General features: G+C 39.0%; 1 protein-coding gene across 2 annotated transcripts in view; it reads left to right on the forward strand.

The window, feature by feature from the left end:
* The window catches only part of MYBL1 (MYB proto-oncogene like 1), a 45664-nt gene extending 33861 nt beyond the window's left edge, over positions 1-11803 (forward strand). Inside the window, exons 10-16 of one of the 2 annotated variants that reach the window (XM_037892506.2) lie at positions 428-793; positions 1314-1456; positions 1862-1976; positions 5863-5979; positions 6081-6185; positions 7780-7959; positions 9084-11803. In XM_037892506.2, the coding sequence (XP_037748434.1) occupies positions 428-793; positions 1314-1456; positions 1862-1976; positions 5863-5979; positions 6081-6185; positions 7780-7959; positions 9084-9212 (1155 nt within the window). In that variant the 3' untranslated portion in view covers positions 9213-11803. The remainder of the gene's footprint in view (positions 1-427; positions 794-1313; positions 1457-1861; positions 1977-5862; positions 5980-6080; positions 6186-7779; positions 7960-9083) is intronic. The other variant, XM_043539558.1, reaches the window with a different exon arrangement.
* Positions 11804-19203: the final 7400 nt, after the last annotated feature.

Consider the following 19203-nt stretch of genomic DNA (forward strand, 5'->3'; position numbering starts at 1 on the left):
GCCTTACTTACAAGCTTGATATAACTGAGTTACATTGACATTTTTTTACTGGAATGCCAGAAGCTGGGGTAGCTGGTTGTTATAACCAAACAACTAATCTTAATTGCATCAAGCTACTTCTGTCTGGACTGTAAATGTATGTCTAAATTAGATTGTGTATGATTGGGGTGAGTAATGAATATATTTTTGTAGCTTTTAAAATGTGAGAATTAATACTGAATATATAACTTCTCTTAATGAATTATAACTGGTTTCCAAAGCTCATATATAGAATGCAATATAACGAGAAAAACTGTTGCTGACTTGAAATATTCCAAACAGGAACTTTGCGATCTACAACTTCCACTTGGAACATTTCAGATAAGCAAAAATTTAGCTAAAACGTGAGTATGTTCATGCCTGAGTGTCTTGTATCCTTACATTGTAGGATCCAGTAGCATGGAGCGATGTCACCAGCTTTGACCTTTCTGAGGCTGCTAATTCCCCTATCAAACCTGCTCCAGTAACATTAATGAGGATTCAACACAATGAAGGGGCTATGGAGTGCCAGTTTAATGTCAGTGTTGTTCTTGATGGCAAAAAAAATAGTTGTAGCAGCGGAGAAGAAGAGATTCTTTCAACATCTCCTTCCATAGCCAAGTTCAGCACTCCACCTGCTATCCTCAGGAAGAAAAAAAGATTGCGAGTTGGACAGTCACCAGTCAATGAGCTGAATGATGGGTCATATAATGATGCTGTCAATGTTGCACTAAAACAAACACCAGTGAAAACACTACCCTTTTCCCCATCACAGGTATAAATTTTTTAATACAGCTAGAAAGCTAGGATTGCAATGAACTGACACAAATTGCAGGATTTCTTGAATAATACATTGTACCTTAATTGAATGTATTAGGAAACGGCTTAGAACGTGTTAAAGGATTAGCTGAATTAACGAGAGACTTTTAATATGGAAGAAATGGGTTATTTTAAAAATGGGGAAATTGGTTACCTGATTTCCTTTCTGGGACTGACCTCTACTGCAGCTTGACAACTGGGCTTCACTTTTCTACCTGCACATACTGGAGGTAGTTCAGATTTGACTGTGTAGCTACAGGGCCTTGCCACATTATTATTATTATTTTTTTTTTTAAAGAAAATTCAAATTGAGGTTTCACTAGTAAATTCAGCTCATATTGTGGGGATAGAAGCGCATAAATTTTAAACAAGTTGTTAGAGATTTTCAGTGGAAATCACGTGGGAAATTTGGTTTTTTATTGCTCAGCATAATGTAGGAGTTCATGTTTTGTAAGTTGGTTTAGTTTTTCTTTTAGTTTTTCAACACATGCTCTGGAAATGAACACTTTAACCTTGAAAATCCTGCATTTACATCAACTCCAATCTGTGGGCAGAAAGTCCTTATTACAACTCCTCTCCACAAGGAAATGACACCAAAAGACCAAAAGGAAAATGCAGGGTAGGATGACACTAAAGATCAGATGTTGAAATAAAAGCAAGATTCTGAGACTATGCAAAGCCAATTTAGCTGTATATGCAACTATTAATATTTTTAAAAGGAAGTTTAAATATTTACATGCAAACATAAATTGGCCTTGTTTTTCTTTGATTTCCCAAGAAGTGACTATTATATTTAATTTTAATTTTCCCTTAATCTTTTTAATATTGTACTAAATGAAAATTAGTTGAGATGTACTTGGGGCAAATGCAGTGACATATTTGATTGATTTGTGTGTGTCTATGTACTCCATTTTATAAAGAAGTAAACAATAGTTAATTTTGATAGAGTTAAACTTATATGACAAATCCATTAGAAATCATGAAATGTTAAAATACATATGAACATTTTTCTCTGCTTGGATAGTTTTAGAACTCCAACAATTAGAAGATCTTTACTGGGTACCACACCAAGGACTCCAACTCCTTTTAAGAATGCTCTAGCTGCTCAGGAGAAAAAATATGGCCCTCTCAAAATTGTGGTATGTGATCTCTTTTCCTGTTCGTTAATGTTTCTCTTAAGTGGGTCTGAATACCCTCACCATACAAAATAGTGACTTAGAAAGTGAGCCTTAACATGAACATTTAAAAAAAAATTAGTAAAATTATTAGTGTTGTTGAAAGGTGTAGCACTTTCCAATCCTGGAAGATAGTCTTCTGTTTATCCACAGGACAGTTACAGCCTGGGGCAGCAACAGTGCAGGCTTCCCCTTTCTGCCCCACCAGTATGCTCCAATCATTTTTTTTTGAAGGGACCATCTCTAGGGGGTAAAAGATTCAGACCCCATGCTCATTCAATTTATATCCTCTAAGGGCTTGTCTACACTACTGCTTAAGTCGATATATCTTATGTCACTCGGGTGTGAAAACCCCCCTCCCCCCCGCAGTGATGTAAGTTACTTTGACTTAAAGCGGAGTCTACACTAGACGCTCTCCCATTGACATAGCTTCTGCCTCTCGTTGAGGTGTAGTAATTATGTTGACGGGAGAGTGCTTTCCCATTGATGTAGCGCATCTTCATAAGCTGCACTACATCAGTGCCGCTGCAGCACGGTGGTGAGGACAAGTCCTAAGAATACCAACAAGATTAGAAGTAAGAATTTTCTGTGTGTTCTTGAATCACTATGCATTAATCAGTTCTCATGCATATAGCTTGGAATTATGCATATGATAATGCCATGATCTAAAAATATTTTAATTGTCCTTATTTTGGAATCAAACCATGTTTTCCAGGCCAGAGGGTATGAACAGGTGGTGATCTTTCAGTTAGATAATTGGATGACAATGGAACCTTTCTGAGCTGGTGCAGATGAAAGTGTGGGTGACTAACTTCGTTATTTAGAAAACTGTCACTTTTTGACACTTAAAAACCAAGTTAGCCCTGGTGTAAAAGGGTGCAATTTCTAGTCAGTGGTAATTCAGCCTCCTCACACCGAGACTGAATCTGGTCCGTAAGCTTCTGCTCTCTGACCTAAGCTCTCAATAAATATTTTTTTTGGTAGTGATTAATATTTAGAAGTGGAGTGTCTTTCATCCTTAGTTGTATGTTCTTAAAATAAAATCTGGAATATTCTGAGAAAAGGGAGCTTTCGTGAAATCTACGACTGAGTCCCATATCTTTATATAAAACATCAGTGTGTTTGCTTTGAGTCTTCTGGCTTTTGAGGGTAACTTCTCTTTGCCATTATGACTATGTATAGCTTTATACCTATGCATTTTCAAACTAAGTCTGCTCATTTTAGCTTTGCCTCTTCCTGCTGAATTGCATGCTGGTGCACAGGAATCTTTTGAATTCAGTTGATTTTAGGGCTGTTGATTAATTGCAGTTAACTAGCAATTAACTCAAAAAAATTAATCACTGTTTTAATTGCACTGTTAAATAATAGAATACCAATAGAAATTTATTATATATTTTGGATGTTTTTCTACATTTTCAAATATATTTATTTCAATTACAACACTTAATACAAAGTGTACAGTACTCACATTTTATTTTTATTACAAATATTTGCACTGTAAAAATGATAAACAAAATAAATATTTTTCAATTCACCTTATACAAGTACCATAGTGCAATCTCTTTATCCTGAAAGCACAACTTACAAATGTAGATTTCTTTTTTTGTTACGTAACTGAGCTCAAAACCAAAACAACGCAAAACTTTAGAGCCTCTAAGTCCACTCAGTCCTACTTCTTGTTTAGCCAATCGCTAAGAGAAACAAGTTTGTTTACATTTATGGGGGATAATGCTGCCCAATTCTTATTTACAATGTCAGCTGAAAGTGAGAACAGATGTTCACGTGACACTTCTGTAGCTGGCAATACAAGGTATTATGTACCAGATATGCTAAACATCCGTATGCCCCTTCATGCTTCGGCCACCATTCCAGAGGACGTACTTCCATGCTGATGACACGCATTTAAAAAAAAAAATGCGTTAATTAAATTTGTGACTGAACTCCTTGGGGGAGAATTGTATGTCTCCAGCTCTATTTTACTCACATTTTGCCATATATTTAGTATTATAGTAGTCTCTGATGGTGACTCAGCACGTCGTTCATTTTAAGAACACTTGCTGCAGATTTCACAAAACGCAAAGAAGGTACTAATGTGAGATTCTGAAAGATAGCTACAGCACTCGACCCGAGGTTTAAGAATCTGAAGTGCCTTCTAAAATCTGAGAGGTATGAAGTGTGGAGCATGCTTCCAGAAGTCTTAAAAGAGCAGCACTCTGATGTGGAAACCACAGAATCCGAACCACCAAAAAAGAAAATCAACATTCTCCTCGTGGCATCTGATTCATGATGATGAAAAAGAACATGCATTGGTACGCACTGCTTTGGATTGTTATCGACCCATCATCAGCATGGACGCATGTTCTCTGGAATGGTGAATGAAGCATGAAGGGATATACAAATCTTTAGCACATCTGGCACGTAAATATCTTGCAACTCCGGCTACAGCAGTGCTATGAGAATGCCTGTTCTCATTTTCAGGTGACATTGTAAACAAGAAGCGGGCAGCATTATCTCCTGAAAATGTAAACAAATTTATCTGTCTGAGTGACTGGCTGAACAAGAAGTAGGACTGAGTGGATTTGTAGGCTCTAAAGTTTTGCATTGTTTTATTTCTGAGTGCAGTTATTTTTGTACATAACTCTACATTTGTAAGTTCAACTTTCATGATAGAGATTGCACTACAGTACTTGTATTAAGTGAATTGAAAAATACTATTTTATTTTTACAGTGCAAATATTTATAATAAATAAATAAAGGGAGCACTGTACACTTTGTATTCCATGTTGTAATTGAAATCAATATTTTTGAAAATGTGGAAAACATCCAAAATATTTATATAAATAGTATTCTATTGTTTAACAGCATGATTAATCATGATTAATTTTTTTAATTCCTTGGCAGCCCTAGTTGATTTACATTTTGTGAATTCTGACCCCTTTCCTTTTCAATTCATTATATTTTGTCTGGTCCTTTGTTCCCACAAATACTAAAGGCTGCTCAGATTCAGTCTTTGGGATTGGCCCCACCCTTGCTACCCTTACTCTAGATTGTAACCTCTGCTCCTCACAATGCAAATAGTAGCTCGGCACTCCTGCTTTTATCCACTACTATCTTGGCTTTTAAAGCCAAAGTTTTGGGCTTAGCGGAATCCTCTCCCCCTGCTGGCACATAAGAGGACCATCTGTATGTGAAATTATACACGGTATTTTATGGTTATTAGTGCCTTATGCAAAGATATATTATTGGTGTCAATAAAAATTTCTCCCCAACAAGGGTCACATTTTTGTAGTGCATAAACCATTGTGCTATTTGTAGGGGATGCTTCATCCCCTGTGTGTGTGTGTGTGTGTGTGTGGTTTTGAATTTGGAAGTATAAAATAAAGCTGGACACTTTAATCCAATAATGTACATGTTCAGTTTGAAATGTGCTACTTTTTGTAGGGGACAATGGTTTGTGCTTCCAAACAATGTGATTCTTACTGGAGGAAATGATCATTCATAGTTCCATTGGCTAATAAAAACAAACTGATATGTAGTTTAGGTAAACTTTCCCTGTTTAGGGTTAAAATATGTTTATATACCTAATGGGAAAACAAGCTAGCTAAAAATAACTTGGAATGATACAGCATTGTTAAAATCTGTTCAGTCTTGAAATGCTGAACTGTAGTTATCAAATGCAGTAATTTTTATTCCTTAATATGTTGGTGGATTTTACTGAGGCTTTCTACCTCCCATGGAGTAGATGATACCTCCTTGTTATAATAAAAAAAATGAATGTCAAATGTGGTGAAAACCAGCAACTGATAAATTTTCTGTGGCTTTCCCCCCACCACACTTCTATTTAAATTAGTCACAACCACTTGCCTTCTTGGAAGAAGATATTAGAGAGGTTTTAAAAGAGGAAACTGGAACAGATATATTCCTTAAGGAGGAAGATGAATCTGTCTATAAAAGCTGCAAGCAAGAGGTGATGGTGCAGTATGTTGCTTTATTATAATAGTGGTAGAAAAAAATGGCAACTTATAAATTGTAATCTTAAATTTTTTCTTTATAAAATGTTGATCACAGCACACTTCTGCCAAGAAAGTCAGAAAGTCATTGGTCTTGGATTCTTGGGAAAAAGATGAACTTGGTGCCCAAATCTTCACAGAAGAAAATGTTTTGGATGTACAGGTTGGTATACTAATAAATAGTAGAACTGGTAGAAATTTTGATGAAAAATTGAACAAATATTTCCACCCCCTTTTTTTAATCAGCTCTAGTAAATAGTCACCTTGGGGGTCTAACTATTGACGAGTAAGAGTAAACGTCTAGCAATTTCAAAAATAGTTGTCTCCAATACCCGCTTGGGTAGTGCTCCATGCTATGGTGTGTGGGATTATGGGTTTTGGGAATGTATGGATTGTATTGCAGGTGTTGATCTTTTGCTTGTTGGATCACTGGATTCTTGGATGACATTAATGGCAGTGGGACAGGGGAAATTTTGCCTTTCTAGTCAGTTTTAAGGAAGGACGGTGATGAGAAGTCCTGTTCCATCCTTGGGAAGAAGGCTGGTGGCTGTAGTACCATCATTATAGGATGGACAACCTTTGAAATGAAGGGGGAAAATGAGGAATTTCAAGATCTTAGTAAGTATGTGGAGGATCCGCGGGGGAGGAAAGATGCAAAGATTGCTGGCAATTCAACACAGCTTTTTTTTTTAAAAAAGTATTTTGTTTTTTGTAAGCAATCAAGTGAATTTCCTAGACAGTGGTTTTCTTTTATTTGTTTTTGATGGTTCTGTAAAAGTCTGCATACCAGAATTGTGGCCAATGGTGCCTGGCAATGATAAAACTGGCTTGTGGATGTATTGCTTTTGAATATAATTTGGGAGACTATATTAAACCAGTTTTTGAAACAATCAGTCCAGTGTCTCCCTCAGTAACTAAACAAAAAACACTCAAAGAACAGGTCTGTTTTAGTAGTAGACTTCTAGTATAACTTTTTGTGTTAGTGTAGACAGAGATTTATATTTTATAACTGTTTCTAAAACCATGCCAAGCTATCAAGTTTTATATAACTTATTTTAAAGAAAATGTAATTGAAGCTGTAGTATGATTGTATAACATAAGGGAGAAGAAAAACTGGTCCACCCTGGTCAAGGAATTAGCATCAGAACCATGCTAGCAGCAACTGTGTTTAAATTCAGTTGTTACCAATACATTTTGGATCCCAGTATAGTTTAGTACAGTGGTTCTCGACCAGGGGTTCAGGGCCCCCTGGAGGCCATGAGCAGGTTTCAGGGGGTCCACCAAGTATGACTGGCATTAGACTCGATAGGGCCCAGGGCACAAAGCTAAAATTCTGCCACACAGGACTGCAGCCCTATCCCTGAGTCCCACCACCCAGGGTTGAAGCCAAAGCCTGAGCAACTTAGCTTTGTGGGGCCCTCTATGGTGTGGGGCCCTAGGCAATTGCCCTCCTTGCTACCCCATAACATCGGCTCTGGCTTTTATGTGCAGAAAAACAGTTGTTGTGGCACAGCTGGACTGTGGAGTTTTTATAGCATCTTGAGAGGTCTCATAAAGAAAAAGGTTGAGAACCCCTGGTCTAGTACTTTATCCTGAATTGACACTAGTTTTCTCAGAAATGTTTACTCATTGATTCTACCTGCTACATATTTGCTCTATTTTCTCATTTTGGTTTTTTTGAAGTAACAGCTAAAGGTTATTTTACTAAATACTAACTTTTATTCCTCTTCCCCATTCCTCTGTCTTTTTTCCATTAGTCGGAAAATATCTATACTACATCTTTACTAATGATACCGTTGTTGGAAATACATGACAACAGATGTAATCTGACATTGGAGAAACAGGCAACAACTTCAACAAACAAAACAAATGCAGTAATTAAAAAGAAACTGAATTCTTGCACTTCAAAAAATGTCAAAATGGAAAAGTCTCTTCAGGTCTGGATTCAAGATACCTTTTGTTAATTTCATTAACAATCTTAACGGTTAAATGGTTTCTGATCTTTTTTTTTTTTTTTTTTTTAAGTTTGGGTCAGTGTTTCTATGATTCCTGTTTTTCAAGCTAGTAATTTGGCGATGAAAACTTACTCCATGTCTGAACTCTGGACAATTTTTAAATAAACTCTTTTTATTCAAATAAGTCAAATTTCAGAATTTATGTAATCAGTCTATTTTAGGATTGAAACACTTGGTAATGTTAAATGGCTAAGATTTCTCTGAAAAGTGTTTCTGTGCAGTCACAAATTTCCTTTGGGCCAGATTCTAGTTCGTGGTTACATGGCAGTAAGGACATGTAAATTCCTCACTGCTACTTATGCTAGCTCTATAGTCCACCACAAGTCAGGCCTGATCTAGTCATTCTACAGATTTGCTTCCCATGCTTGAATTTCAGTGCACGGGTTTTCTGGGGGGGTGGGCTAGTGGATCAATGATTTTTCTCTCTGCCCCCCCCGCCATACTGATAGCCACAATGTCCACCACCATATCCCATTCATCCCAAAATGTCTGTCTGCTTTCCCCCCTTATGCATTTATAAAAAAAAAAAAAGTACCTTACATCCTTTCCAGCCACCACACCCTTCCAAGCTGCCAAAGTTACTTTCTGCATTTCCTCTGAACAGCGATTACTGTGCATTGTCAATACTGCATTCTGCTGCCTTTTGAAACTTCAGAGTAAAATAAATGGGAAAACATTCTAAAGGAGGGGTTTTATTTAATTAGCTATTACAGCATCAATTATTACAATGAATATTCCAGTTCAAGAAAGCCCCTCTCTCGCTACTCTACCTCTGTTGCCTTAGAACTTTTAACCTGGCACATAGGCACTGCTGATGTGCTGAAAAAAACAGTGAGCTTTGTCACAGATTACCAAGTATGCAGAATACATGTGATAAATGTGATATTACTTGAATTTTGATTATATAAACTGTTGTGAAATTTAGTGTGGAAATAGCTTTTAAAAGAAAATCTGAATTAGGATTATATTTAAATGCTGACATATTCCAAATACAGCTGTTTAAAATTTCCTTTCAACTGTTTTTTTTGTTTTGTTTTTTAATATAGTCAAATTGTGAATGGGAAGCAGTTGTTTATGGAAAAACAGAAGATCAGCTTATCATGACTGAACAAGCAAGAAGATATCTGAGCACATATACAGCTGCCGGCAGTACTTCAAGAGCTCTAATTCTGTGAGGATCACTGCAACTGACAAAACCATCCCTTCCCCTTACAATTAACACTACACTGAAGGAGATTCCAGTTAAATATATGTGAATGAAGTCTTTCTTTTTTTGAGACAACATTGTAAAGGAAAACTTCTCTTTTTAATTGACAAAGGGCAGACATATGAAGCTTTGCCTTTTCAAGTAAGGATAGCATAAACAATCCTGCAATTAACTTTTTCAATATTTTTTTTTTAAAAATCTAAAGAATAATAGTCAAAAATATTGGAGTAAATGTTAACATACACTTTTTTTAGCCCAGTTTTTCACATTTATTCTTCACAACATACATTGCTACTCTCCAGTTAATGCATTTTGAATGTAGGGTAGGTTTACAGGTACTTCTGATTTCTGAATAAGCAACATACATAGCTGTATGAAAATGCTTTTGCTTAAGTGCTCAGTTGCTTATGTAGCAATTTTTTTTTCTACATATAAAGAAACACAATGGAAAGGAGTCTAAAGGAAGGATAGAAAGTTGCACTACTAGTTTTTGGTATGCTGCAAAAACAATAAAATTAACTACAGTGTTAAATATATTTATTTGAGAATGGTACTAGAAATAAGATAGTAGGCAAATGGATGAATTAAGTTTTTTTCATTAGTGTAAAACATCAGTATTTTCTTCATAAATCTCAGAAACTGAGACCATTGTTGAATGTATTGTACAGTATGTAGGAACAGGGAAACTTTTTGTAAATTGGAAAGGAGTTTGTTTTTATAATTTATTTTCATTTTAAAGCTTAAATGTAGATATTTATGTGTATGTAGGTTGTCTAGAAGCCAACGTTGTTTCCTGTTATAACAGCTAAAGTGGTAAAGGACAAATTTTAACCTTGAAGTATGGAATAGCTGCATCATTACAGGCTGTGAAGTATATAAATCTATACTGTATGTTACATCTACCTAAGGATTGCACTATATACCCTTTAAATCATGTTGGTCAGCAAAGTAGTTATAATCTGTCCTCTTATTATACTATTACAAGTATTCCAAGAACTTGTTTTTAATTAATTTATATATATATATATATATAAGAGCAAACCTGAGGTCCTTTATGTGACCCTATTATCGAGTCCTATTCATGAATTAAAAATTAATGCATTTTATTACGTTTTAAAAAAACTTGGCACCTTGGTTTTTAAAACAGTCTTATCTGCACTTAGAAGTTTGACCATTGTATATTTACTATACTAAATATTTGAAGAGTGAAGAGAGCGTTTTTATTTATGAAAATCTTTGTCCTTATTTAAACCTCTACAGGTTACAACAGTTGCTTCAGTTGCCTATTTTAGGTATTTGCACTTACTTTGTCTTTTTTGAAGGAATGTTTTGGTTTGCTTTTGTTGTAGAGATTTTATGTAGTTAATTTCTTGCAGATTATAATTGTGTGCTATCAACAATACTGACAAGTAAATAGAATTGTACACTGTAGCTTTAGCTATTTATAATTCAGACACTCTTCCTCTCCACTCCCGGGTGTGCTGCTATAGATAATAGCAGAATCGGCTTGCTGCTATGAGAGATGGAAAGAGCGCGCATCATATGCACTGTATGTAAAATTTCCAAAAAAAAAAAAAAAAAAAAAAAATGAGGGCAGGTTCTCCAGTTATCTTAATGAGATCAACCATTACTATGCAGGATATAGCAAAATTCATACCACAGAATTTATACCACATCATACCAAGACCTTTAGAAAATGGTTTTTGTTACTTATTTTTAACACTTGGTATGTGGTATATGAACAGCAATCTGTGGTTATTAAAATACTTTTAAAAACAGCTCATGAGTTCCAATATTTTTAAAGGAACATTTAAATATTAAATGTTTGAATGCCTAGATTCTGTAGTTGGCTTAAAAAGTTTCAGCAATTTTAAATCGAATTAAAAGGAAGAGAAATTCTTGTAGAAAAGAGATCTGAAAATCGCAGCTGTGCCAGGATTATTCCTCATTCATGTCAAAAGAGAGGAGCCAATTAGAACCCCTTGGTGGTTTTGGTGTGTTCATTGCTGGCAGTAGATTTCACAAGGAGAATCCAATTTGTGGCACAAAATGAATTAATGAAGGTGATTAAGTTGCATATGTAGAGAGATTCTTGTAAGCCTTTCATGCCAGGAAGTGGATTTATTTTCTCCTGGATGAGGTCTTAGAAATGGTTGCACCAAAGACACCAGTACCAAGGTTAGACATAGTTATGATAAGTAGTATTTATTTGAGTTGGTATTGGTTGAATCATCTAGTTAACTGCTTCTTTGTTGCGTTAGTGAGAAGGTTTTAATCTTTGACGTCAGGCATCTTTTTATCACCTTTTTGAATGTTGTGTGCATTTGCATTTCTTTCAGTTTAGAAGTAGACTATACATGCAGCAGCCAAACGTGCATGAAAACTGACTACATATATAATTCATTTTGTTTTAAGGTTTTGATATAATGTTCAACAAATGCCTTGATTAAGCTTAGGTTTTTTTTTGTTGTACTACAAACTTTGTTTCATGTAAGAGAATCTTGCATATAATGCAGACCCATATTAACAGCAGAAATAAAGCATCTATGTACAAGGTTACTGGAAAAGCCTCTTGTTTCTTATGAGAAATAAGACTAGTCTGTGTGGTTTATTTATTGTAAATGTTCCAATTACACATTTTGTGAGAGTCTAATAATAATTAGGTATGCATCCAAAGGGAGTGAAATGCTGCAATAATTCCACAGCTATCAGTATGGAGAAGGGAAAACGTGTCTGTGGGGATCATCTTTTTGGTATAGATTTGTGATAGTGACTGTCAAGTAGAGGTTGTAATGTGGCATCCATTACCTTGATTTTTATTTTAATATTCAGAAGAAAACTCATTTTGGTTTGCATTCCCTACTTTGTTTTTAGTTACATGAACAATTTAATTTTTCTGAGAGTCTGCAAGTCTCCTTACTTGTCTTAGACAAACAGTTCCTCAAGCCACTCCCTGTCAAAAGGGAAAATAGTACTTGGTCTTTTCACAGGGCTATATACCCCAGCCAAACATTCTTCCTGGATCTCAGTAAGAGCAACATGACCTCGTCCTGTCTCTCAGCTACAAGCTTGGGATGCTTGGCAGCTTTTCTGTTGTCCTTCTTCTCCACATTACTTATGCTTTTTTCAGTAAGTGGCTTCTAGAAAATCAGCTGTTCTGCATAAGGGGTTTTTTGATCTGTCAGCTGCAACTATAGCTCCTCTTACTCTCCCTGTCTTGGCCTTAGTGGGGAGGGATGGAAAGCAGTGGAAACAGCAACCATTAGTAGCATAGAACAGACAGAGGTATAGTTTTTTACAATTTATTCTAATCATAGGTTCTCAACCTAGGAGGAGCACTCAACCTCTCTTTATGGTTAGACAGTAAAGGCTCCTAGCATCTTTCACTTAATATGGGATCATGGTATGGAAAAGGTTGAGAACTACTATTCTAATTTATTATAATTCTACTTTTAGTACCTCAATTCCTCTTTTTCTTCTGTGAGTGCACAGCTGTATAAGAGGTGGAATTTGACCCCGAGTTTGACGCATTTAAACATTTGCAAGGATTTGTTCTCTTGGTATGTCCATAATCTGAGCAATGCCAATTAACTAGATGGGCATATATTGTTATAAAAAAATGTTGAGAAATTCAGTGTCATGGCTAAATACAAGATGGAACAGATTGTTTGTTTAGCATAAGTAGTAAACACACATGTCAAGGGACCATTCAAGGTGAAGTGGCCCATCAACACCCCTCCAGTTAATAAGGAGGAAAAGGGGGGGATGAAACATGCAGCTGGAGCGAAGGGGGGGTTGTCAGTGCGTTATAACAAAGAATAAAAGATTCACTGATGCAACCTGTAATTCCCATTTGTAAAAAATGCAGTTAATGAAACTTGCAACTTTTAACAGTTGGAATTTGTGTGAGGTCACTGTCTCTATGGATACTGTAACCTTTGCTATTGGATCTTATGCAAGTGCCTCAGGAGATTACACTACCCACTCCTCCCCCCCCCCCCCCCAATGACTGGAGGGTTGTTAATTGTCCACTTCATCTTGAATCATCTCTTGAAATATGTCTTAACTACTTATGCTGAACAATCTGTTCCATCTTGTATTTAGCTGTGACAGTCTGAGTACATTTCCCAGACCTGAAGAAGAAGAGCTCTGAGTAAGCTCGAAAACTTCTCTCTCTCACCAACGGAAGTTGGTCCGATAAAAGCTATTACCTCATCCATCTTGTCAGTCCCTGGATATTAGAGAGACATGGCTACAACAATACTGCATATGCCGGTGTAGCTTATTCCTATGCAGGAATTGAAATAAATCATTGTGGTATAACTGCATCTGCACTCGGGCTTGTACCTGTATGACTACTTCTGTTAAAAAAAAATCACATCCTTAGCTAAAGTAATTATACCAGTACAAAATAAGTGTGGAGCCGGGCTCTGAAAACTTGAAAATGTCATAAATGTCTAATACTTCCAATATTTAGTTCTGAAACCTCCAAGGAAAGCTTAAGTTCTTTTTCAAGTGATGTCCCTATGGGTGGTTCGGGTGCCCCTGCGCTTGTAATTGGAGATTTATGGTGGTAGTGCCTAGTTGGATTGGGTCCCTGTCTCACGCCATTTCAGGCGGTTAATTAGTGTAGAGCGATCAAATGACCCCCCCACCTCCACCCCCAGTTTCTTCCTTACCACCCTTGGCTATGAGTTGGAGCATTCAGCAGTGCCTCAGAGCTTAGTTAGAATAGTATACCCCAGTTAGTTCTAGTTTTGTTATAGATAGATAACTCCTTTCATTTCAGGAGCGCCCAAACACGTAGAATGGAGCAACCACAGGGGGACATATCTTGAAGAACCTATATTACTGCACAAGGTGAGTAACTTTCTCTTGCTGTGGAAGTAGGAATGGCAGTTCAGCGGATAGCACTTCTTTCATTCCAGGGTTGGACTGTTGCTGACCATGCCATAATTTAGATGAACAGATCTTGAATATTTGTGGCAATTAAGGCCTCTGATAGAACTTTTCTCAAATAGGAATATTAATTTGGTATGTTTCAGTTCTGCTGACCTAAAATTTTCCCCATAATTTCACTTAGAGGATTCTCCAGGATTTATAAAGCTGCTATGGTTCATGCCTGCAGTGTTTGCATTTCTTCTATGGGGAAAAGGATTCTTGTTTGTAGTTTCAAAGTGCTTGAAATGGAAGGAAAGAAATCAGATCATCACAACCAACTAGTACTCAAAAGGGGCTTTATTGCTCCCAGGTGGTCTCAGCTGATTGCAATCAAATGGCCTGGATGATTTCCCCCCAGTCAGCAATATGCACCAATATGACAGGGGGTTCCAAAGAGGATGGATCTAGACCAGGGGTTGGCAACCTATGGCATGCGTGCCAAAGATGCACACCAGCCAATTTTTAATGGCACGCTGCTGCCTGCTGGGTCCCAGCCGCCGGCCCCACTCAGTGCCCGCTGCCGAACCCAGGCCAGGACCCCGGCAGGCAGCAGCGTGCCATTAAAAATCCTGCCCGCCCCGGGCCGCTCTTTTCCGCCCCCCACCACGCGGGGGCAGGGTGAAGAATCTTGGTCCTGCCGGCTGCTGCTGCAGGGCAGGCAAGCTCCTGCCTCCCCCTGCCGTGCTGGGTGCTTGCCCGTCCTCTTTTCCTTCCCTGCCGCTGATCAGCTGATGGCCCTTGCAAGGGAGGGGGAGAAGTGGAGCCAGAGCGCGCTCGCTGCTTTGGGGAGGAGGTGGAGAAGAGGTGGAGAGGGGGCCTTGGGGAAGGGAGGTGGAATCGGCATATCCCCTCCAGCCCCCTGCCGTGAGCCGCTCTGGGCAGGGGGCTGGGAGCACCCCCACAACCTCAGCCCACACCCCCAGCCCTCTGCCCTGACCCCTGCACCCCCCTCACACAACCAGCCTCCTGCCCTGACCCCTGTACCCCCCTACAACGCCAGCCCTGACTCCAGCACAACCCACACTCACCCAGCCCTCTGCCCTGAACTCTGCACCTCCCCAACACACACCCAGACCTCTGCCCTGACCCCTGCATCCCCCCACAACCCCAGCCCTGACTCCAGCACCCCCCCACACATACCCACCCCTCACACACCCCATGCTCTGACTCCTGTACCCACCCCTCACACACCCTCTGCCCTGACTCCTGCACCCTCCTCACACACTCCCAGCCCTCTGCCTTGACCCCTGCACCCTCCACGACTCCAGCCTTGACTCCTGCACCCTCCTCACATACCCCCAGCCCCCTGCCCTGACTCCTGCACCCCCACACATACCCAGCCCCCCTAAACCCCATGCCCTGACTCTTGCACCCCCCACATTCCCACCCCCACCGTGAGCACCAAACGGGAGCTCCTGCACCCCCCCCGACATTCCTACCTGCACCCCTCGCACCAAATGGGAGCTGCCCAGGTAAGCACTCCACACCCAAACCTCCTGCCCCAACCCTGAGCCCCGTCCCTCATTCTAGCTCCTGGCCAGAGACCCTACATCCCAACACCCAGCCTGCTCCTTCACCCCCAGCCCTGCACTCCCACCCTCAGCTCAGTGCAGAGAGAGAGGAAGAGAATGGGCTAGAACCAGGGAGAAGATAGGTACCCACTCTATGTGGGCAGGGCCGGGATCCCAGACCTGAGTGGGTGGCTGAGTGGGGCTGGCAGCCGGGACCCTGGCTGGCAGGAGCGAGTGGACGGAACCCCAGACCAGCAGCGGGCTGAGTGGCAGTGGGCTGAGCAGCTCAGCCCACTGCCGGTCTGGGGTCCCGGCCGCTGGCCCCGCTCAGCCCGCTGCTGGTCTGGGGTTCTGGCTGCCAGCCGTTGCCAGCCACGGTCCCGGCTGCAGGCCCCGCTCAGCCTGCTGCCGGCCTAGGAGAACGGAACCCCAGGCTGGCAGCAGGCTGAGCGGGCCGGCGGCGTAAGATAAGCATTTTAATTTAATTTTAAATGAAGCTTCCTAAACATTTTGAAAACCTTGTTTACATACGACAATAGTTTAGTTATATAATATATAGACTTCTAGAGTGAGACCTTCTAAAAAACGTTAAAATGTATTACTGGCACGCGAAACCTTAACTTAAAGTGAATAAATGAAGACTCGGCACACCACTTCTGAAAGGTTGCTGACCCCTGATCTAGACTGTTCTCAGTGGTAGCAGATGACAGAACAAGGAGTAATGGTTTCAAGTTGCAGTGGGGAAGGTTTAGGTTGGATATCAGGAAAAAGTTTTTCACTCAGAGGGTGGTGAAGCACTGCAATGCATTACCTAGGGAGGTGGTGGAATCTCCTTCCGTAGAGGTTTTTGAGGTCAGGCTTGACAAAGCCCTGGCTGGGATGATTTAGTTGGGGACTGGTCCTGCTTTGAGCAGGGGGTTAGACTAGGTGACCTCCTGAGGTCCCTTCCAACCCTGATACTCTATGACCATGCACACTCAGCATAGCATGCAATACCACATTTACAACCTTTCTGTCTTGACATCTTCTATTTTGGGTAGTAAATCAACCTGTTGTCAGAAATCACACTAAAGCCTGGCCTACACTACAGGGTTAGGTTGACGTAAGCTGCCTTGCATTGACCTAGCTATGGAAGTGTCTTCACTTAAATTTGGCTTGGGCCAATATAAGTGCCTCTCTATGCTGATTTAGTAACATCATCTCCCTGCGCAGCATAGAGTAATGGTCAATGTAATTAGGTCAACGCAGTATCACTGTAGACATAGCGTTGCTTATGTCAACTGTTACTGGCTTCCAGGAGCCATCCCACAATACCCACACCGATAATACAATTGATATAGGCACTTCTGGTGAGGACATGAACTACTGACAGAAGGAGCCAAGTGTGCATGCACACAAGCAATTTAATAACTAGCAGCTGTATGCTGACATAAGTTAGGTTGAGGTAATTTTGTAGTGTAGACGTGGAAATTAAGAAATTAACCACTCTTGTGTTTTAAGGCAGTAATTTCAGCTTGATCATATTACTAGAAATAACAATGTACCCTTCTCCAATGCTGTTGAGATATACTTAAATTCTTGACAATCTTTTCAGAATAAATGTGAAAAAGTACTTTATCAACTTTATGTATAATGTCTTGACTCATCAATACTGTAAGTGCTGTGGTTCCCTTTTGAAACTACATCAAGTCAGATCATTATTAGGTGTTGGGTAACTCCTCCTGGTTTCTTGGTTTCTGCTAAGTAGTTCATTCCTGTCTATCTTAACTCACCCTCCCTTTCCTGTAGAAAACCACTCATTTGAGAGCTATAAAGGCTACCTTTTCTCCCCTCAGTGTAACTGAAATTGCTGCTGTATTTATGACTACAACTTTTTCCCAGGAGATTTGCCACCCCTTGGCCCATGGACTCAGCCTTGCCTATTATATTTGATTGTTTTCAAAACTGTTACATGAAGGGAGTTAAACTAACAAAGCAAAGAATCATCTCAGTTAATACAGAAGATTATATTACTCCAAAATTGCATTAGCTGTTTGAGTCATTGAGAACTTGGAAGAAAATGGTCTTGAATGTTTATGGATCAATGTCCTAACAGATAAAGCAAAAGATGGAATATTAGTGTCTGCTATAAACCACCCAATCATACTAGGAAACAGGATGACTGGCTCCTTACACATCTATCTATAATGTGTAGGGAGAAAAAGGTGCATGATGAAGGGGGACTTTAATTTGAGTGACAGGTGAGAGGTCTCATGCTGCCAGTACTAAAACATCCTTGGAATTTCTAATTATTGTAGATGGCAATTTCCTCAGTCAATTGTGTTCATCCAACATGAAGGAATTCTGTATTACACCTCATTTTCACAGATAAAAAGGAAGTGATCACAGAAGTAAAATATAATGGCAGTTTAGATACAAGTGATTATGATTTGATTACATTTATAATGTGCAAACAGAATCAACTCCAGACCAGCTATATACATGCATAGTGCTTTAAAAGGGCCAATTTCACAAAGCTGAAAACAATTATGAGCCAAATCAGCTGTAAGGAGTAACTTAATTAGAAAATGTGAATGATAATTGGGAATTATTTAAGAACACTTTACTAGATACCCAAAAATCCACAATTGAAGGAGGCCAAATTAGTTAAAACATCAACATTGTTTAGAGGGAAAATTTAGGCAGCTATAAAAATATATATATAACAAATGGAAGAAAGGGGAAGTTGATAGTAATGAATATACATCAGAAGTTAAACATTGTAGAAAATTGATAAGGGAAGCAAAGGGACACAGGAAGAAATCTATGGTCAGCAGAATTAAGGACAAAACGGAGGTTTATTTAAAGTATATTGGAACAAAAACAAGTGTTCAATAAATATTTCTATTCTGCAGTTGAGAAGAAAAACATTTAGTCATACCATATGGTAACACTCTTTCCACAACTATCTCAGGAGGATGTTAGGCATGAGTTATTAAAGTTTGACATTTTAAAATCAGCTGATCTGGGTAACTTACACCCCAGAGTTTTAAGAGAGCTGACTGAAGAGCTTGATGGACCATAAATGTTTATTTTCAGTAAGTTTTGGAGCACCAGGGTGGTTCCAGAAAACAAAGAAAGCTAATGTTGTGCCAATATTTTAAAAGGGTAAATGGGGTGACCCTGGTCATAATAGGCCTGTCAGTCTGATATCTATTCCAGGCAAGGTAATGGAGTGGTTGAGATGAGATTTGATTAATAAAGATGTAAAGAAGAGTAATATCATTAATGCCAATCAATATGCGTTTATTGAAAATAGATCCCCTCGAACTAAACTGATAATTTTGATGAGATTAAAGTTGGTTAATAAAGATAATGGTGTAAGTACTTAGACTTCTGTAAGGTGTTTGAGTTGGTGCCAGGTGACATTTTGATTAAAAAAAACTAGAAAGATATAAAATTAACATGGCCCACATTAAATGGATTAAAAGAGGCTAACTCATAGGTCTCAAAATGTAATTGTAAATG

This window comes from Chelonia mydas, chromosome 2, assembly GCF_015237465.2.
Source record: "Chelonia mydas isolate rCheMyd1 chromosome 2, rCheMyd1.pri.v2, whole genome shotgun sequence".
In the NCBI taxonomy this organism is placed as follows: Eukaryota; Metazoa; Chordata; order Testudines; family Cheloniidae; genus Chelonia; species Chelonia mydas.